This window comes from Bison bison, unplaced genomic scaffold (genome assembly GCF_000754665.1).
Source record: "Bison bison bison isolate TAMUID 2011002044 unplaced genomic scaffold, Bison_UMD1.0 scf7180017864178, whole genome shotgun sequence".
Classification (NCBI taxonomy): Eukaryota; Metazoa; Chordata; class Mammalia; order Artiodactyla; family Bovidae; genus Bison; species Bison bison.
Genome location: NW_011494750.1, coordinates 1,516,948 through 1,538,816, shown reverse-complemented (window position 1 = coordinate 1,538,816; position 21,869 = coordinate 1,516,948). Strand labels below are relative to the sequence as shown.

At 44.4% G+C, this 21,869-nt stretch overlaps 1 protein-coding gene across 1 annotated transcript in view; it reads left to right on the top strand.

Annotated features, from left to right (window-relative positions):
- Positions 1-21,869, top strand: part of AMBRA1 (autophagy/beclin-1 regulator 1) — a 173,299-nt gene that overhangs the window by 51,904 nt on the left and 99,526 nt on the right. The window contains exons 10-11 of the mRNA XM_010842452.1: positions 12,174-12,260; positions 16,401-16,580. Coding sequence (XP_010840754.1) covers positions 12,174-12,260; positions 16,401-16,580 — 267 coding nt within the window. The remainder of the gene's footprint in view (positions 1-12,173; positions 12,261-16,400; positions 16,581-21,869) is intronic.

Sequence of the window (21,869 nt, the reverse complement as noted above, 5' to 3'; positions counted from 1 at the left end):
TCACCTTTATTTTTCCTTTTCCTCCTGTCCCGTGTGTGATGCAGTGTTGCTTTAACTCGTAATCTCCTTACGTTCCCCCTCTTTTCTTTTCTTGCAATGGATTCTAATAGAAGGAGTTGAATTTGAGCAACCTTGGATTCAAATTCTGGCCCTATTCTGTGACCCTGAGGAGGTTGAGAATCCTCTCCGAACCTCAGTTTCCTCAATTTTATTTTTAAAAATTTTTTATATAAATGTATTTTAATAGTTTCCTCAATTTTAAAGTTATTGTGATGCAGGTTGAATGAGGTAAGCATCAGTTGCTTTTACATATTCAGATGCTCAGGAAATGCCAGCTTTCCTCTCTTTTCTTTGTTATCACTCTGCTCAAAAAACAAACAAATGAAAAAAGTCCCTAAACAACAACAACAAAAAAACTCCTTTTGCTGTGACGCATTTCCTACAGGTCATTTTCTGTTCTGTGTTAGTATCCTTCGTTTTTCCCCCAAGACTTCAGCCTTCATGGTGTGTTTGTGAAATCTCACCATATAAAATTGAAGTAAACCCAGTACGTAAAAAAGCGAGGTGCCGTAAGAAGAGCGGCTGAGGACGCTGCTGTGGTGGCGCTGGTGCTGGCTACTCCATTAGTCACTTGCGGCAGACACAGAGAGGTTCTGTTTTAGGAAGCGCAGTAATGCAGAAAGTGGTCTGCTTCACAGCAGGGGAATGGAATATTATCTTCATTTTTCCTGCACTCTATTATAATGATATGTGCAAAAGAAACTGGTTGTGCCTCTTGATAAGAGAGGGAGTACAAACAGCCGTAATTTCCCAAGCTCTGAGGGCTCCTTCTGTATTGAGAGCGAGCCAGCCAGGGCAGAAATGTGCTCAGAAGGGAGAGCCTGGCTGGGACAGGTAGAGAAGAGCAGAAGGTGCTTCTTTTGACACTGACCCTTTTGACCAGGACCAAGACCTCATGCTTTGGACACAGTGAGCAAGTTTGCCCTGAGTTTTCTTATTTAAGGTCTGTTTCCAAATGTCTTATTTAGTGTTCTGTTTTGGTAGCCGAAGTTCCCTTGAGTACCAATGCAATTAATTTAGGCTTGTAAGCTAACTTTTTATGCTGCTGTTGTAGCTAGCTTGAAAGTCCTAGAAGATCAGAACCTGTTTCCTTCATCTACTGTTGGATAACCAAAAAACAAAAAAACCTAGTGACTTAAAATAGCAGTTTTATTGTCTTTCATTGTTCTTTGGGTAGAAGGGAGGTCAGTTGGGAGGTTCTGCTAGTCTTGCTTGGGATCTCTCTCAAATCAACCGGAAGCGCATTTAGAGCAGGCAGGCCTCTCCAGGACTCCTCTTTCCTTGTGGCCTCTCCAGCAGAGTAGCCAGACTTTTAAGGTAGCAGCTTAGGGCTTCCAAAAGTTCCACGAGGGAGGAAAGGGAAGCCGTCAGTTCTCTTCAAGGCTTAGACCCAGAACTTTCTGCGTTCTCTTGATTAAAGCAAATAACTGGCTAGTCTACATTCAGTTCGAGAGGAGACCACACAAGGGCAAGATGCCAAGAAGTATTGTTCTCTGGTCCCTCTTCAGATACTAGCTACTTCAGAGACCATGTCCATTTTATAGGCTACTGTATACCCAATAATAAGACACTCAATAATTATCTGTGGTTTGAATCAGTGGTTGGATGGACCAATAGCCAAATTGGTGGTTGGTTGACTGACTGCTCTCGTTGGTTTATTTGGGTGAGGCTCATGTGATTCTTAGGGCTGACATACCCATGTTTATGCCTTCATAGAACTGGTCCTTCCTCAACACGTGTCTTTCTGGGAAACCAACTTTTTAGGAATTTTGACTTGCGTGGCCATGTGTTCCCTGCAGTTACTTTTGGAAATTGTCATCCAGGGAAAGAAGAAAAACCCCACTATTTATTAGGCTGTGTACTGGCTACTCATGTTCTTACGTAATCATAACAACCTTGTGAAATAGGCATTTCCCATTAAATTTGGACGCTGAGGATAATGAACTTGCCAGAGGTCACACAGCTATTAAGTGACCCAAGATCACAAGTTAAACTGCAATTTGTTTCTAAAGCTAAAGCATTGACTTGCCTCATACATTAGTTATTCAGAGCTTCCCTTCATTAATCTCAGAGTATTAAGATATGTCACAGGGTTTCTCAAAAGCAGCACTCTCAACGTTTCAGGCTGCATAATTCTTTGTCGGGGAGTTGGGGAAGAATATCTCTGCATCTTAGGGTGCAGCACCCTGGCCCTTGCCCACTAGGTACCAGTGTGATCCCCCAACCCAGTTTCAGCTTCCGAAAATGTCTCTAGATACAGGTCCCCTGGGGGACACCCCCTCCCACTGAAAATCCTTGATAAGGTATTTCATGATTTTCTATCCTTTGACCTTGGCTGTTTTTTGATACTGTATTTCACAAAGCGCTCGCAGTGGCTTCAAACTGTCTTATTTTTGTAATTGTTGTAATCATGCTGCCTGGTTCTGATACTCTTGAGTCCTGCCTTTCTCTCATTGCCTCTCTCCTTTTTTGCCTTGTCTATTTGCTTTTGTCTGATTCTGCTAAACAAAATGCAGGTGGATCGAGTGTTTGTAGGGACTTGTTACACAGGTATCGATTCTGCAGGCATTTACATCTCTGAGATTATAACCATTGGTGCTAGTGGAAAGAAGGCAGTTTGCATCTTCTGATTATAGTGGAGGGGAGGGGGATGCATATGAGGTAGCATTTTGGGAATTAAATGGCTTCCAGACTCCATGGAGTTAATCCTCATGGTAGAGTTGATTGATGTGCATGTGCAATTCTTTTGGAAAACGGGGGTGGAGAGTGGAAATTGCAGTTTTTCTCCTAATTGTACTTTAGGTGTCATTTATGACAATTTTGTGTTGTCTAGACAGAGAAATGGTAGAGAGATTATCCCAGTGGAGTCAAATGCTCAGTCCAGAGGGAATCAGGAAGGTTGCCGAAGTCAGGATCAGGGTGGAAGGGCAAATAGTATACTCCCAGAGGCGAATCAGTGAAAATCGAATGTCACTAAGAGAAGCAGTTCAGTGTGAACCCAGGATATAAGAAAAGTGATTGTACTCTGAGCTTCGGGTTAGCTCCAGGGCTAACAGTGGATTGTTTGGGGGCCCAGCTGGAATCTCTGCCCTCTTTTCTATTTCTATAGACTCCAGAAACCTCATTACTTGAACAGACATGTGCCAGGAAGGCTGCCTCTTGGCCTCTGGTTAATAAATGCCCCAGCTCACTGTGGGATCCTTTTTTCCTCATTCTCTTGTTAGGCTTCATTTACTAACTTGCCTTTGCCATCCTGATGTTGACCCTAAGGTTTTACTTCATATTATAGAGTATAGTGTTTGCAGTATACCCAGGTCAGTGGAACAAATGACCCTCGTTGAGGGTTTTTAAAATTTCAGGTCAGGAATATGAATGTGAAAAATCATCTGAGAAGAAATGTACAAGGTTTGCTGTTACTGAAGCCGTCAAGGATTATATCCTGCAGCCTTTGTAGTATTAGTAGGTCTAGAGGTAGACTTTTTTTTTTGAATTATCTATTATTCTGAAAAAAATGAGCTGAGAATTCCAGGATTATTGAATTCTGTAAATGTCTTCTTGATTTGGGGGGAAACCGGTCAAGGAGGATACCCCGCCTCTTAATTAAAGTCCACACCTGCAGGTCGTGGCTGCAGCTTGTTAGAACATGTGCGTGTGAATATCAGAACCAGCTGTGGAACTTGTCATTGATAGGATCCTACTTATCCTTTGGTGAAAAGCCTCTTTTAAATTCCTAGTTTAAAAATGTCTGATCTGTGGGCCCACCTCCCAAGTCTCACAAAGAAAGAATTCGGGACAGCATAAACATGTCCATGTAGATGACCTTGGACCTTTGAGTTCAGATGCAATTCACAAAAGTGAGTTTTTGTTGTAAATGGAAGCTTGATACCTATAGTGTGATGTGTTGAGGATACACAGGAGCTAAGTATAGCACTAACCAATCTTTTTACAAAAGTATTAAAAATAACCCACCAACTATGTTCCAATATAGAATAAAATTTATTTAAAAATAAAAATACCTGAGGGCCTCACAGTCAGCAGAGGCTCAGATGTTTGCAGAGGGATCTAGCTGACTCTTCAGGAAAGACTTTTGTGCAGCTAGACACACGGTTGCACATCCCATGTGAATTGTTTCCAGCTTCTTCCCTCTTGGTGTCTGTGACTATGCTGTGCTCTGATGTTTTGCCATCTATTGCTCACTGCAGAGAGACATTGAGGAATATGTTAATGTTTTGTAAAGATGTTTTCAAGCTTTTCTGGTAAAAAGCCTTTATTTTGAGCCCTGTGAATTGTTTATGCTTGATGGTGGTAAAATAAGGCTGAGCCACACAACAGGCGCTGTGCGCTCTTTCTGTCGTGTGTCTGTCTTTTCCCCGAGGTTAGCCTTCTGGCAGTGCCGCCTTGCCTTGGTCTGCCCCACAGCAGGGGCAGGAATCGCCTGGCGGGCCCTGCTGGCAGCTGCATCACGTGCCGTAAGCGCACCCCCTAGAACTCGGGGGCCCTACAAGGATCAGATGAGTGCCTATCGTCGGATAACTTAAATGATAATTGCCACTGTGTGAGATGGGGAGGCTTGGATGCCTCCGCTGTAAAGCAGAGATGTCAATTTGGAAATCATAATAGAGGTGTCGTTTCAGAACACACAATTATTTTTTACTAAGAATAAGGGCTTGTCATCTCCCAGCCCTGGCATGCACTGAGGCAGAGACCTGGGCTTGCAGAGCAGGATGCAGAAGTGAAGAAGGCAGTAGTGTATCCAGATTTATTTGGCCTCCCACCCCTTCACTGCCCCTGAAAACACTGCCCTCTCTCCCCTGCGAGCTCTCTTTTGGCAATAAGCTGTCGGGGAGAATCAGTGGTAGTTTCCCAGGCAAGTAGCCAGCCTCTGACTTTACGATTTAATAAGCCTCCCAGGGACCAGGCTGCACTGCGTTTAATAGGACAAACATGTCAGCACTTTAACCTGAACGGCTGAAGTGACCCGAGGGGTGAAGACTGATGTCAGCAGTTTCCGAAAAACTAGTTCCTTCAGGAATTTCTGTGTGAGGTTTTGGACATCCAGGAACCTTGTCTGAAAGGCACGGGGTCAGTGACAGGCAATCAGATATGTCTTCTTGCTTATTTTTCCAAATCTGCTTAGTTTTGCTGATTTACTCTCCTTAGATATTTACTGGCTTCCTTTTGTGTGCTCATTCGGAGAAGGCAATGGCACCCCACTCCAGTACTCTTGCCTGGAAAATCCCATGGATGGAGGGCCTGGTAGGCTGCAGTCCTTGGGGTTGCTAAGAGTCAGACACAACTGAGAGACTTCGCTTTCACTTTTCACTTTCATGCATTGGAGAAGGAAATGGCAACCCACTCCAGTGTTCTTGCCTGGAGAATCCCAGGGACGGGGGAGCTTGGTGGGCTGCCGTCTCTGGGGTCGCACAGAGTTGGACACGACTGAAGTGACTTAGCAGTTTGTGTGCTCATTAGGATATGAGTTTTAATGGGGATAAAAAGATGACTTGGATCCAGTACTTGCTTTCGTGTAGCTTGTAGTCCAGTGGTAGGAACAAGAAGACGTAAGGAACTGCAGTACCAAGTGACAGGGGACAGGCCTTTTAAGAGAGGGTTCAACCGCTATGGGGAGTGAGGGAAGCAAGGGGGAGCTTCTGACCGGAGGAGTCAGATATTTGAGCTTTGAAGGATTTTTATAGGCAGAGATGGGGAAGAACTTTCCAGAAAGAAGGAATGGCCAAACTGAAAACAAGGGTGAAATAGTGAGGGGTGTGTTTAGTGTAGCTAGAGTAGTAGTTCTCAAAGAGTGGCCTGGGGTCCCTGAAGGCAAAACTATCTTTATAACAATGCTGAGATATTCTTTGTCCGTTTCACTCTTTGTGCTTGTGTATTCCATTTTTCTCAGTTTTAATCTCAAATATAGTTCAGTTCAGTCGCTCAGTCGTGTCCGACTCTCTGCGACCCCATGAATCGCAGCACGCCAGGCCTCTGTCTCCATCACCAACCCCCGGAGTTCAGTCAGACTCACGTCCATCGAGTCGGTGATGCCATCCAGCCATCTCATCCTCTGTTGTCCCCTTTTCCTCCTGTCCCCAATCCCTCCCAGCATCAGAGTCTTTTCCAATGAGTCAACTCTTCGCATGAGGTGGCCAAAGTACTGGAGTTTCAGCTTTAGCCTCAGTCTTTCCAGAGAACAGCCAGGACCGATCTCCTTTAGAATGGACTGGTTGGATCTCCTTGCAGTCCAAGGGACTCGCAAGAGTCTTCTGCAACACACATGTAGTACATATTGGGAAATAAAACCCATATAAGCAAAAGCTCTTTGGGGTCCTCAATAATTTTTAAGAGTGTTAACTGTATATAAAATAGATAACTAATAAGGCCCTACTGTGTATCACAGGGAACTCGACTCAATACTCTGTAATGGCCTATATGGGTTAAGAATCAGAGAAAGTGGATATATGTATAACTGGTTCACTTTGCTGTATACCTGAAACTGTACAACATTGGAGATCAACTCCAATAAAATTTTTTTTTTTAAGTTTTAAAGGAACTCTGAGACCAAAAAGTTTGAAAACCACTGGACCAGAGCATATAGTACATTCAGAATTAATGAGAAATTGGACTGCACAGCTTTGAGTGCCACGCTGAGGAATTTGGAGTTTATTCCCTAAGCAGAGGGAGTTATTCCTTTGAGCTTGGCTCCCCTGAACTGGACTAGCAGATGTCACCCACACACCAGAGCCAGACTGAGAAATTACTCATTAGGTGTGGGGCACCAGTGGCGTCCTATTAGTAGCTCCTAGGAGCAGTTGTGGAGAAGGCAGTGGCACCCCACTCCAGTGTTCTTGCCTGGAAAAGCCCATGGACGGAGGAGCCTGGTAGGCTGCAGTCCATGGGGTCGCTAAGAGTTGGACACGACTGAAGTGACTCAGCAGCAGCAGTTGTCCTTATCAGTATATAAGAGTTTTAGCAGTTGATTGTTTCTAGTGTTGGAGAAGTCTATACATGTTTGTTGGCTTTAGTTTGTTGATTTTCTGTGTGATCTGACAACCAGTTTAAAAGCATATCTTTAGGATATAGTTGTTTATTAAGGAAGAGTTGTCCCTGGCTTGTTTATTCTGTCTAGACTGTTACCCAGACTTCCTGCTTCTCAATCCTAATATCCAGTGAATTTGAAAGAAAGTTCTTTCCTTTTGGATGACCTGTCTCATCTGCCCTGACAGCAACTTTGTTCTTTTCCAGAGCTTTCTTCTTCTTCTATTTTTTATTGTTTTCTTAGTCATCAAAGGATACAGCTGATCTACGGAACCCTTGTACAGATTCAGGGTATTAATTAAGGCAGGAAGAAATAGTTGTATTCATATAAAGTGTTAGGAATTTTGTAGCTTAAATTGTCTTCCTGTTGACATGATTTTAGTAGGGCGTAACGTTAATTTTTGATGACTTACTCTAGTGTGTAATACTTTGATTTTAAGTTTTTCTGTTCCTTTCCATAGTGACTCCACCTTTTACTTTAAAGCATGAATGGCCAGTTTTTTTTTTCTGTAAAGGGCTGCTGCTGCTGCTAAGTCGCTTCAGTCGTGTCCGACTCTGTGCGACCCACAGACGGCAGCCCACCAGGCTCCCCCGTCCCTGGGATTCTCCAGGCAAGAACACTGGAGTGGGGTGCCATTGCCTTCTCCCTGTAAAGAGCTAGGCAGTATGTATTAGAGGCTTCTTATAGGCCTCCCTATCTAGACTACTCAACTCTGCCTTCCTAGCTCCAAAGCAGTCACAGACAATATTTAAATGAATGGTTATGGCTGTGTTTGGATAAAACTTTATTTATAAAAGCAGGCAGCTGGCCGAGTGCCTGTAGTTTGCCAAACCTGCTTTTTAGAGGCAATTTGCTATTTTGAAGAAAGTCTTTTTAAGCAGTGAGTGATTCTTTTGCAAATGAGTAGTTTTCTCTTTAGTTTTCAGTGGTTTACTTTTAGATTTTGTATATTTGATGTTTTAAATTTTGAAATAATTTCAGACTTGCGGAAAAGTTGCAAAAATAGTGCAAAGAATTCCCATTATACTCTTCACTCACATTCACTGTATGTTAACATTTTACCACATTTTCTGTATTATTTTCTCTCTTTTGCTATATCTATATATGAACATGATTATGCTTTTATTTGTTTAGTTTTAATATTTTATGTTTGTGATTATTGTGTTCAATATTGAATTTTATTAAAGTAGTGTGTAGTTTGATAGAACAGCGGCCTTTAGACTTAAAAAGAAATACCCCTGTTAGTAAAAGGCTTTTGAGCACTTGTGCTTGTGTGTATGTGTGTGTGTGTGGTACACTTTATGGTTATACATTTAAATCAAATGTTGTAATGTTTTCTTCCTGTTCTCCGGTGGATCACAATAGCACAGCCCGTGGTGTACCTTGCTTGAACACCACTGGCTTAGAGAATGAACTAGGCAACCTTGTAAAGGAGAGTTTCTTTCCTCTGTCATAGCTTCAATGACTCTTTAAAACATCTCTAACTGGAGTTAACAGGTCAGAATGAAGTGGTACCTTCCAACTTCCACCAACTTGCCTGAGCCCTCCTAAGTCCTACCTGGTTTCATATTACTGAATTGCTTGATTAACCATTAAGTCAAGTGAAACTTGTAGCCACCAGAGCAGAAGGCACTCAGCTGCCATTCTGTTCCATTCTCTTGCGTCATTTCCCCGTTGATGGCTCTTGGCAGGAAGCTAACTGCGGGAGAGAAAGATCTTTCTTTGAGTTTCCTAGGAGTGGTGGTGGTATTTACTTGTCTAGTCACTCTAGTTCTTTCTTTATTCAACACCAATTGTAACAGTCTTTTCTAATCCTTCAGATAGTGTTTGTGTTGTAACTGTAGAGAGCTTAATGTTTCATCAGTGATACATGTTTGGGGGTGCTCTTCATAGTAATTGGCTCTCCTGATTTTGTGTATTAGAGTTAAAATACCATGTATGTATGACTTGCTAGTCCACTGTATTGCCTGGGAGCAAATGGTGCCAACAGATTCTAGTAAGTAGGTATCAGTTCAGTTCAGTCACTCAGTTGTGTCCAACTCTTTGCGACCCCATGAATCGCAGCACGCCAGGCCTCCCTGTCCATCACCAACTCCCGGAGTTCACTCAAACACGTCCATCGAGTCGGTGATGCCATCCAGCCATCTCATCCTCTGTTGTCCCCTTCTCCTCCTGCCCCCAATCCCTCCCAGCATCAGAGTCTTTTCCAGTGAGTCAACTCTTCACATGAGGTGGCCAAAGTACTGGAGTTTCAGCTTTAGCATTATTCCTTCCAAAGAACACCCAGGACTGATCTCCTTCAGAATGGACTGGTTGGATCTCCTTTCAGTCCAAGGGACTCTGAAGAGTCTTCTCCAACACCACAGTTCAAAAGCATCAATTCTTCGGTGCTCAGCTTTCTTCACAGTCCAACTCTCACATCCATACATGACCACTGGAAAATCTTCTAAAAGAACCTCATCAGGGACTCCCCAGAGACAAAACTTAACATTTTGGTGTAACTCTGTTTTAAGAAGTCTTCCTAATTAAGATCGGAATTTAGGGTGGGGAGTAGAGTTTGTGGGATTATAAAATAGAACTAGTAAAATTGAAATGACCTGACCTACGCTCCTCTGGCTCAGGAATCTCCTTTACAGCATGCCTAAAAACTCATCTGATTTCTCTGAATGCTGTCACTGCCTTGGCAGAGTAGGGGGTAACATTGGCCTCCTAATTTGGCAAGATCATTTTAAAGAAAGATATACACTGGTTTACCCTGGACGATGCCCCTTGTCAAAGACCCTCTGCTTATGGAGGGTAACACAGCAGGGCTCAGTGGTACTCAAGACTCAGTCCAGAACCCATTGGGATAGAACAAGCTTCTGGGTGTTCCAAGGCAGTCAGCTGTTCCCAGATCTTACTTCTGTTCTTCAGCTCCCACCTAATTCCTGTAGCACAAATTTATTAGTAGTGAACATGCGTGCATGCTAAGTCGCTTCAGTCATGTCTGACTCTTTGCGACCCTATAGACTATAGCCCACCAGGCTCCTCTGTCCATGGGATTCTCCAGGCAAGAATACTGGAGTGGGTTGCCGTGCCCTCCCCTAGGGGATCTTCCTGACCCAGGGATCGGACCCGCGTCTCTTGTGTCTCCTGCATCGGCAGGGGTGTTCTTTACCACTAGCACCACCTCATACGATGGCCTAAATTGATACACTGCTCAAAATTCCACTTTTCTTCTTTTTGCAGTCTGTGTACCTCTCACTATCCCCTCCTCCCAGAAACATCCCATATTTCAAGATTCAAAGACATGCTGTTATCTTATATGCGCCTATGAAAGAAAAAAATCCTGCCAGTTAAACTACGTCACACAATTATAAGATGTATCCCTGCTTCAGACATGTTAAAACGTGGGGGGGAAAAGCATGTCTTATAATTGATGAAGCACAGAATGTCTGCTGCTGTAAACAGTGGTATCATTGAAGACTCAGGTTTTCAGCCACAGAAAAGTATTGTATTGCTTTCTTCTCTTCCTCATTGGTTTCACTGTGTTCGCTCCCTTCAGGGGTGGGATTGTTTAACTTGTCTTAAGTGTGGGGATGATAAGCCTTGTGTAGATCAAGAATATGATATAACACTTGGCTGTCCTGGGTGGGAAGCCAGGCTGACAGGCCTCTGCTGTTCTCTCTTCCCCAGACTGTTAGGGAAAATGCTCCAGTGAGCCAGTCGCTGGGATAAAGTGACTGCACACAACTCTACCTAAAGCCAGCTGGTTTTAATAACAGTGAGTTGAATTAACTCAATTGGAAAAGATTGGTAGCTGCTGTCCTTACCCTACAGATCTGCTTTAAAGAAGAGTCTGGCAGGGAGCCGGAGACCCGCTCCTGGGACAGCCAGGCAAGATGCTGCCGGAGGGGAACAGTGTGCATTTCTTCCTGAGACCTCTTCCTTGGAAATGCGTTCATGGCAGGAGCTTGACTGGCCGCCAAGGCACACTGGAGTTGGGAAGCAGTGTGGCAGACACGGCAAACTAGGGGGCCCCGAGCCATGTTTATCAGATGGGTTTTCACTGGTCCTTCCCATACGGAAAGGAAGAAAAATGTTTTAGTAAAACTTAACAGGAGACTTCGTGCAAAAGTCCAAATTTCTGGCATCCCTTTAAAAAATAGGAAGAGCCAGTGATACTGGATCCACATTCCAGTTTGGACTCGCAGTGAATTCGTGTGCGTAGTCATTGCAAGCATTTTGGAGTTCTCAGGCCTTCCCTAGGGTTCTGGTGCTCTCGCGCAGGAGTGGTGTGCTGCCGTGCAGTGCACTTAACTCCTTGGCCCGTCGATCTCCTTTTTGTGCAGTAATGCTTACCTTTCCAGGCTGCGGCGAGGTTAAAGAAGTGCTTAGTATTGCCTGGCACTAAAAAATGCTCAGTAAATTAACACATATGATCATTGAACTGATGGCTGGGCTAGATTATATAATTGAAGGTTTTTTTTTTTATCAGTTGTTAAGAAGGAAATGGCAACTCTCTCCAGTATTCTTGCCTAGAGGATTCCACGGACAGAGGAGCCTGGAGGACTTAGAGTCCATGGGATCAGAGTCGGACATGACTGAGCAACTAAACCACCAAAGAAAGCCCTAGAGGGTACTCACACAAAGGGTGTGGGCAGAGCAGAGTGCCTAGAAGATAATGGGATGTGGATGAGGATAACATGGGGGAACTGAACACCAAAGTAAAATGTTGGCATTCCATGGTAATCTCTAGGTATGCCTCTTTTTCCTCTCTCATGTTGATCCCAACCTCCTGTTTGTCTGCTGGAGGTACTGCAGATGAAAATAAGATCATGTCTCTAAAGGACTTGTTCGTTTCTCACAGAAGAGCAGTATTCAGGATCATACAGTGGCCATATCCAGTGTGGGCACTCTGGAGTGCTTCATATCCTTACACCTCTAAGTGCTGGTAGGAAGGATGCGAGCCCAGACAAGAGGTGTTAGCTAGCTGCAAAGGGGGATGTTATTTATCTCTCTCCCCCATTTTTCCTTATGAATGACCTCTGAGTTGGTAATTGACAGGGATTATTGCCATTTTTTTAATCTCTGCTAGGAGGCTGCTGGAGTCTTCCCTCATTTCATTATCCCGTTATGATGGAGCAGGATCCAGAGAGCACCCAATTTACCCAGACCCAGCGAGGTAAGGCTAAAGTGAGCAATGGCACCAGGTGGGGGGGAGGGGCTGCCCTTGGGGTCGCCGAGCTGCTGGAAGCCCGTCCTGTGCCTCTCTGGTCCTGGTGCTCTTGGACTCTTCAGTTACAGTTTTGAGACAGGTGGTTCAGGTGAAGGGGAAGTGTTCCAGGTAAGTGAACAGCGCCTCTGGTGGCAGAGGGTTATGACCGAGCCTTCAGCCTTTGGGGCTCCCTGGCAGAGTCCTAGGATATTTCTTTTCTGCCGTTACCATTCAGATGGACAGCCAAAAGGGAAATGAGAGTTTTTATTAATAGGGAAATCACTTAACGAATTAAAAACAAACCAAAAAATCCTCATTTGAGAGAAACTTTAGAACATTATAAGGCAGAAATCAAGGTCATTCACATGTTGACTTTTTGGAGACTACGTGAAGAAAGAGATGGCTGACGAGGGTAACTGAGTAAAATAAGTTGCATGTTATTAAAGAGCTTGCCTTACACCAATCAGCAGACATTTGAAAAGATCTTGAAGAGATTTAAAAAAAAAAAGTTCTCATGAGTTTAAGGCCCACCTTTATGCTGGTAACTCAGGACCAAGGATGGGGTATTGAGTTGATGTATAATATTTATTTATGGTGAGCAGCCCTTTGGGGATGTCACAGCTGGGCCTAATAATTCTGTTAGTGATCCAAAAGGGGGATAACCTGCACATTCTTTAAGCAACTCCAGAACACACACTGTGAAGTTTTGCCGAAAGAAGAGGGTAGTTTATAATGGTGGGGTTGAAGGTAACAATGTGGGTCGGAAAAGGCTAAGTAAGTGAGCTTTGCTGTAGATCAAGAATTTCAAGTCAGGATTGGAACCTTTAGACCAAGTTGATTTCAAGGATATTGAACGATTTCGTTGTTACCACAGTTACGTCATGATTCTGAGCATTCTTTCTAGGACACTAATGAAAAGATTCCCCACCATCCTGTTACTTCCTTTTCCATACCCCAGGAATAGCCGATCCAAGGGTCAGGGAACTGGGGGTTTATGATTTTAAAACGGGTAGAAACTCTGACAAAGACTGAAACAAGGAAGTTAGTCTGTAGTCATATTTGAAAATGATAAGCCCTCAGTAAGAGAAGGAATTGTTTTGCATAAACCAGTTTCTTTGAAACACTGAGAGAACTTCTTGCTGTGAAACAGTTTTTGTTTTTTTTTTTTTAAGGACAGTAGTGGGAATCTCAATCCCAGAATTTTTAACCTGACAAAGTTTAACAGTGATTCATAAAGACCATTACTTGTCCCCCTTTCATGTAATAAACTTGTTGTTTATTCCTACTCAGATCTTTATCACAGAAACACCAGGCTTTATGGTGTTTGTATTTTTACATTTTTCCCTTTAAACGTAAAGTAGGTTTTTTTTTCGAGGGGGGTAGTATTCTTCCTGAAGAAAACTTGAGTTATTTAAAATATTCACTTGGAACATTTTTAGAGTTTGATAATTATCAAGCTCTCAAGTAGAAGGATGATTGTTACCTCATTATTAGCTCTTTAATTTCTTTTTCCTCTTAGACTTCACCCTGCATAATATGTATAGATCAGAACCTTTATGAGACATCTCAGCATTCAGATCCTTAGCTTCCCTTGGATACCTAAAAAGACAAGACTAGGATATACTTCTACTTAAGACTTGTGCCAAGAGTATTTTTCTTTACCACTGATGCATAGTTTCATAGCTTAGGGAATTCCTGTTCAATGGTGAAATTAAACAATTGAGGTTACTTAGTGCTGAATTTTTACCCCTACATAAAAGGACAGTCTTTATTTAATTATTGTTAGCATCAGCATTATTTCTACCTCTCTCACCTTAATATGAGTTTTCCATTAGGGTAGGTTGTCAACTGAGGAACAAGTGTTTTTGTGGTCACTTCTCAGTATCATTTCTAAAAAAAGAATCTTCATTCTTCTCTTAAAACTTTATTTTTTCTTTAAACTTCAGTTTTGCATTCCTTTCTAGTCTGATTAACTTGAGAATTTAACCAACAGCAGTTGATTTCTGCCGGCAGATTTCTGTGTATTTGGTAGAGACAGTATTGACTTCTGTCCGTTGAAAATGTAGGGTTCTTGATTCATCCTCACCAAACGCATGGCACCAGGTGCCCAAAGAGACAGTGAATGTCCCACAAGTTGAGACGTTAATTCTTACACTCTGATGATCTCGGCCAAGGCTTTTGTACCTTCCGTGCCCACCTAGTGTATAAAGATAATTTGGAATCAGAGGCACCAAAGGCAGCATATTGTTCCGTAACACAGCCTTCTGAGTTCCAAAGACTGTGTCCTGGCCTCCTTGGAAGTCTGTTGGATGGCTGGTCAGAAGGGCGCCACCTGGGATGGCAGTCATTTCTGAGGCAGCCTTATTTCGTGTTAACTGCAGGATCTTCTTTGATCTGAGTGAGTAGATTTACTGAGGATTTGCCCAGGGTCTTACTTTGTCTAGGAGTAATGAAAGATCGGGCAGCAAGATGTTTGTAAATACTTTCCTACCATTTGGATATAAGTATTTCTTTTTCCATTCTCAATCAGTTTTTCCAGAGTTCCATTGTTAAAGAAGATGCTTTTTTTCCTTTTATATTCAAACATTGTAGAAGTTAAGGTCCCCGGGAATCCTCATCAGGATTGCTGTGTTTTATTTTTTGTTCTAATTACAGAAATATATATATCTATGTGTGTGTGTATATATATACACACACATACATCATACATAAAGTTTTATTTTAGAGGGCTTTTGTTGTGCATATGTAGGGATAACTTTTTCTTTTCAACTATTACATAGTGTTTCTTTGTATAGGTATAATTTATTTAATCTTTTGATGGACATTTGAGGTGTTTCTGATTTTTCACTAATGCCAACAATTTATATATTTATCTTCAATATCCTTGTGTGTTTCTGTGGGATAAAATCACTAATGGAATTGCTGAATTGAAGCGTATGTGCCTTGGGCAGGTTTTAAGTCTTGAAATTGCTTAGTATCCACTTAAGATATATATATAAAGCATTTTTCTGATATTGGTTTACTTTCACTTTCTCAATTCACAGCCTCAAATTATATGTATTGTGAAAGACAGAGGAAAAACTTGAGAAAGAAGGGACTATGCAAATTGTATAGGACATGGATATTTTCATGGAGTATGAAGGTGCTGACCCAGGGTCAGAATGCAGGTCTGTCTAGATGAGAGCAGCCATCGTAGGGAGGAGTGTGAAGGTGCTGACCCACGGTCAGAATGCAAGTCTGTCTACATGAGAGCAGCCATCGTAAGGGAGGAGTATGAAGGTGCTGACCCAGGGTCAGAATGCAGGTCTGTCTAGATGAGAGCAGCCACCGTATGGAGGAGAGTGACTGTTGTCGTCTGTGTTGCTCAGTGCCCATGTAGCCTCTGATGCTCTGTCTTAAGAAATAGACGAATCTTTCAGATTTTGTGTTTTTCCTGAGTATATTGTACTCTGTCTCTATCCTGAATATCTTCTCTGTGTTAAAATATCTGGATAATCTGTAAAGGAGAGATAAGAAGTTCAAAGAGATAATCCTAAGGAACTAGGATGGTTCTGGAACTATAGATGTTTGTTGGAGAAGAAAGGAATCCTGGTGAAGGGGACGCCTGAAGATGCCTTCTTCAGTCGTCCTGGGTTCACCGTCTCTCAGCCTGTTCTCTCATCTGGAAAGTGGAAGAAGCTGCGGTCCCTTTCGTGTCTTACATTTTGAGTATGGACGATTAGGGGAAAGCTGCGAGTCTTTATAAAGGGCACCCTGAGAAGTTTAAAAGAGGTCCCTTGAGAAACTAAAAAAGAAAAGTCCAGTGTTAAACTGGTGGGAGGGGGCAGCTGTTGATCAGATGATGGCTGATTACACAGCCTCTTTAGCCACCAGTATTTCTGTTCCAAGATAAGGCAGTCTGATAAGCACGCTGCAGCACAAACCTCCTGGGGAGTTAAATGCCCTTTGTCTTTCGTGTCCCCGGAGTTCGCCTCGGCAGGGAGATGTGAGGGAGAGCTGGGCTTCCTGGCTTTCAGGGAGATGTGACGGGAGAGCTGGACTTACTGTCCTGCGCAGTGCTCCCCGCATTAGTGCTAGTTTGTGTTTGTTCCTCTCTGTCTCTCTCAGATTATCTCCTGCTGCATACTATGCCCAGAGAATGATCCAGTACCTGTCACGGAGAGACAGTGTCCGCCAGCGCTCCATGCGCTACCAGCAGAACCGCCTCCGTTCCGCCACCTCCTCCTCTCCCTCAGACAACCAGGGTCCAACCGTGGAGGGAACCGACTTGGAGTTTGAGGACTTTGAGTAAGTATCTGTTCAGCTTGCTTTCTTCCCCTCCTCCCAAGTCGCGAGTACTTCCAAGTTGGCCACTGTCCGAGCAACAGTGGTTGACATTCTGGCTTCACACCCCTAAGTTGTTACTTACGAGCAGTAGCATGGGGTGAGGGACAGAGGGTTAAAATGCCCAGGGCACTCCCCACCTCTGGCCAATGCACTGCTGATTGCCTGGCGCCTGGGGGAAGAGACAGCCCACGGGGCCCAGGCCAGGCTGGGAGAAGATGGGCCGCTGCACCTCAGGCGACATTTCTACTTCCCTTTTGCATGAACAGTGACTGTGGAAATGCTTCATGTGGACTGACTTCACACCATCCAGGAGGCAGGAGGGTTGGTGTTTTTTTCTCTTACAAAAAAGTGGATATAGAGATTAAAAATAAAAGTCTTGAATTTCCCCAGGAGACAGAATTCTCTTACACCCTCGATCACACTGCTTCTTTGAGGTCCTGGTCCCTTGCCTCTCAGTGTCCTGTCTCCCTCCACCCCTAGCAAGGATCCTTTGGAGATGGCCTGTCAGATTAATATGGGGGTTGAGAGGTGTTTCCTCCGTCTTCGAGCCTCTTCAAGTGGTCAGCTGGGTTACAGGGTTGAACTGAAGGAGCAGCGTCAGCCCTGGGCTGTGGGGTCAAGCTCCGCAGTGTGGCTGCCGGGTTTTACAATCTCTCAGCTGCCCTGCCTGACCTTTCTAGCCACCTCTTGTATTTCTTTCCATCCTGAAACTGAGTTTTCCTGGCTCGTGTCAAATTGGACATTTGGCTCTTGCTTTGATTCCTACATTTTGATTTTCTCAAAACATGCAAAATAAGAAAGAGAGAAGGATGGCTGAGCATCTTCTTTTGCTGCCAGTACTGGAACAGGACAGCCTGTCAGTCATCTTCCTTTTTCTTCCCATTCATCTTGACATGGCCTGGTCAAGTCTGGGATCTTGAGAGTTCCTGCCTCCCTTCTGCCTTCTTTCGTGAGCTGAATGGGTAGCTCCCCAGGAGCCGTCTTGCAGTGGAGCTTTAAGGTGTTTGAGGAATACCTTTGCCTCCAAGGACCAAGAAGATGGGGACGCCCGTCGTACCAATTTGCCCTCGTGACTCAGTCCTTAAACACGCAGCAACTGTGTGCTTAGAGGCAGAAGGGACACTCAGTGGGAGGTTCACTTGTCTGCGGAAGATGGAAATGTGGAGGAAATGCAAGGATGCCCTGAAGCAGCTGTGCTGTGGCAAACGGAGGAGAGGTGGCGGGGCGAGAAGGGCCCAGCCGCTCTGGGACTCTCGGCATGTGTCCTCCTGGCTTAAGTCCCTGCTGGCGGGGGCGGGTGGATGTGGGCCCAGCAGTGAAGGGACAGTCTCCAGTCCGCCTTTAGCCAGGCAGACACCTGTAGGGAGATTTGTTCCCTTGCCGAAATGAGTGTTCTTCCAGCCCCAGGGGCTATTCAGCGACGCAGTCTCAGCGTACAAGGCCAAGGCTGCCAGGACTCAGGGCTGCTGAGAAGCCTCGGTAATCCCATGGAGCCCTGGGAGTCAGTGCAGACTGCAGAGCCCTCTCTCCACGCGCATGTGGAAGGCTGTTATCTCTTCGCCGTGGTGAAACGTGGGACTTGTGCCTTTGAGCTGTATCTTGCCTCGTGACTTGTCCTTCACAGTGGAGTTCTGGGTTAGTTTAAAACGTTCTGCTCCCACCTTGCCTTCTCTTCCTTCTGTTCCGCCTCCTCCCTCTCCCCTTCCTCCCCCCATTTCCCTGTGTCAGACTGCCTCCTCCTTGTGCTCCCCACGGTCCCCCTGTGCCCTCGCCGCCCCCTGGCTTTAGCACGGCCTGAATTTACGTCGCCTTCTTCACTTTTCATGCACTGACTTAGCTGTTGTTTTCCCTTGGGGTCTCACACGGCTCCCTGGTTAGTGACGGTGGACTGGTTTCTCTCCAGTCCCTCCAAAAGCCCCTCCCCTGGCGTTTGCCTTTCTTTGGGGGCTGGAGCAGACCATAATCTTGTTTTTTAACAGTAGCTGTGGGTCAGTCACCTCAGTGTTAGCCGTCCAGGCCTTCCCGTGCAGGACACTGCTGGCTGCTTGAGGCCCAGTTACCGTCTGCTCGTGCGTCCTCTCCTTCCCCCCTCCTTCCCTGCTGTAGGCCGAGGGCTGCTTGTGCTTGCCCCTCTGTTAGTCTCCAGGGGCTCTGAGAGGGGACAGGGTGAGAGAGTTAGGGACTGTGCCTTTTAATTTCTTTCCCCAATCCTTTTCCTCAACCAGAAGGGAAGGTACACCTGTAATTTATAGTTCTTTCAAGTACAGAGGCGCAGGTAAGTTAGGTGTGGCCTGGGATCCTCCTAGCACTTAGAGTACCATTCAGAGACACTGCCCTGCTGGGCTTCCTCGCCTTCCCAGCACAATGCGTGCCTGCCTCTGCCCCTCCAGCATGACCTCTTCTCTCTCCTCCCATTTGTGGAGTCGGAGATCATTTTGCCTTTCTCCAGCATGTCCCATCCAGGTGTATAGTGGCCTCAAAAAACAAAGGGAGCCATTCCCCATATCCCTTCTGTTTTGGTTCTCTTTAATCTTCCATCGAATGAAAGGGATCAGTCAGCTACCATATTTTTCATGTACACTAGTTAATAACAGACATAACATTGTATATTTAAAAATCTAGTTTACTCGTTATAATAACCCTCTGAGATAGTAGTTCCTTTCAGTGTGGTTTTTTTAAAGTAAGGATACTGAAGCTTGACCAAAATTAGGCATATCTAAGATTAGAGATCAGGAGCAAACATATTTAGTGTCTGACTTTACTGTCCTGCAGATGTAAAACCCTTTAAAAATGATGTACAACCATATTTGAGTCCTAGCTCCGTGAGCTTGCTGGGGGAACAAGACTGTCTAGATTAATCGCTCATGGGGGATAGCTTTGAAGGTTGGTCAACATCAGGTTAAATTTTCCATTCTTTGTATTTGGATTGATGACCATCTTCCCAGGGAGGCAATTTTCTCTTACCATTCGTCTCTGTCTGCAGCAAGGATTGAGACTGCAGGCACCCCGTGTTTGTTAAAATGCACAAACAGGACATCCAGAAACCTGCTGTCAGGAGGTCCGTCCTGAAGCCCTCAGTGTCTGTCTTTGCATAAAGATGCTCACAAGCAGGGGCAGGATGTGGCTGCCCCTGACCTTGCTGTCTGCCTGCTTCTGAGCTCAGACCACCCACTAGAATGTAGATGGCAAAGAAGCCGAAGGAAAACACACATTTTTATTTTCACCATCCCTTTGGAAAAAGATGGAGAGAGGCTTCTGTGAAGCCCAGGTTGAGCTCTGTGTTCCCGTAGTTCCTAAGTCCTGCAAAAGACGTGGTGTCTGTGACTTTATGACTGTAGTTTTAACTATCCTCAGCTCCTCTTCCTCATTTTATCTGTTATTCTAAACGTAATTACAGTCTCAGAATCATCTCCTGATTCTTGCCTCTTTTTGTAACTACTTTGCCTTCCAAAGCAAAGATACCCTGTGCTAATGACAGTCAGAACTGGAGAAGCTTCAGATTAGATCAGTCACAAATATCTCCCAACACTGGGAAATTATATTCAACTTCTTAAGAGTTGCTGCCAGCACAGAGAGAAATAGTCGTTCATTCACACTTGTGACACTGGGCTGTACTTTGGGAAAACATCTCAGTGAGAAATCCTAGTCTTTCAGCCTTAAGATGAAGTCTCTTTAAGTCTGTTGCATGTATTTTATTAACTCTTCCAATATATCTGGTTGTATTTGGTCTCCTTTTACCTAGAAATCCATGCTGTGAGTAAATACGCCAGACCGTTTCCTTGTGAAATGATTGACAGTCGTTTCTGAGAGCTCAGGATGGGTGCTGGTTCCTCGGTTTGGCATGATGTGTTTGTCGCCATACCACGTCCATTCGTGCAGAGGAGCCTCAACCTGCGGGCTTTCGTGTTCCCCTTGCCAGACGCAGGGAAGTTCTAGCAAGGAAGTCATCGAGAGGTCTTCTTAGTATATATAACATAGCTGAGGAGGGTTCTGAAGGCTGTCACTCAGCTCTGCCATCTGATTGGGTGTGGCGTAGGAGAAGTTACTTGCCTTTATAGTTCGAAATTTAATATTCTTCGTCTGCCCTTTTGCTGTGACTAAAATTTAATTAAGTCACACCAAGAACATACGTTAGAAAACCAGTCATGCTGCTCTCATCTTGCGTCTATAGATGAAGTCCTGACAGCTCTGTGGGGCCCACAAGCTCGTGTCCAGTTTCAGGGCTAGGCATTGCAGTCGAGTGAAGCCACGTGTCCTCGGCAGTGGCTTTACCCCGTTCTCTCTTCTGTGCGCCAGATTTCCAGGACTCCCGTGGGAGTCGGTGACTGCTAATAACAAATGTGTTACTTGTAGCCAAGAAAGGAAAGGGTGAACCTTCAGTGGAAAAAGTTGTCTATTCATTTTGAAATGAGGCTGCCTTTGTCTCTCCCTTTGACTTACAGACTGTAAACTCTTTGATATCAGAAGTGCAAGAGAAACTGTGAGGGAAGATGCTGTAAAGTGACTGTTCTCTTTACTGACTGGAACCTGCCAAAGCAGTCAAGTCAGGCACCCTAGGACATTTATCCAGTGGTGGTGTTACGTGGAAGCAGGCCTTAAACTGAGATGAGATAAGAAACTGTTCACTTCCTTTTTTTCACCAGAGTATTAAATAATTTCACATAATTGATTTTTGTGATGGTTGCTTGTTTTTACAGGGTGGGTTTATAAAAGACAAAGTATATACCTTAAAATAGGACTTTTCCTCCCAATATACTTAGAAGAAAGGCAAATAAATGCACAGTCATAGAAACATGAAACCTTCTGGAGTCTGTCAGGGGTTCCCTTGTTGACAAGTATGGGCAGGTTCTCAAGTCCAAGATACGGCAGGAGATGAGCCCGGGAGTTAGAGTGGCGCCAGATCTTGGGACGTCTCAGGTGCCTTGCAAAGGAGGTGACCTTTACCCTGTAGGTGAGAGGGAGTCACTGAAGAGTTTTAAGCTGTCGAATGATCAGATCTTTACATAGTATCTTATAACAGACTGTAATAAGGTACCCTGAAGTGTCAGACTTTATTTTTTTGGGCTCCAAAATCACTGCAGATGGTGACTGCAGCCATGAAATTAAAAGACGCTTACTTCTTGGAAGGAAAGTTATGACCAACCTAGATAGCATATTCAAAAGCAGAGACATTACTTTGCCAACAAAGGTCCGTCTAGTCAAGGCTATGGTTTTTCCTGTGGTCATATATGGATGTGGGAGTTGGACTGT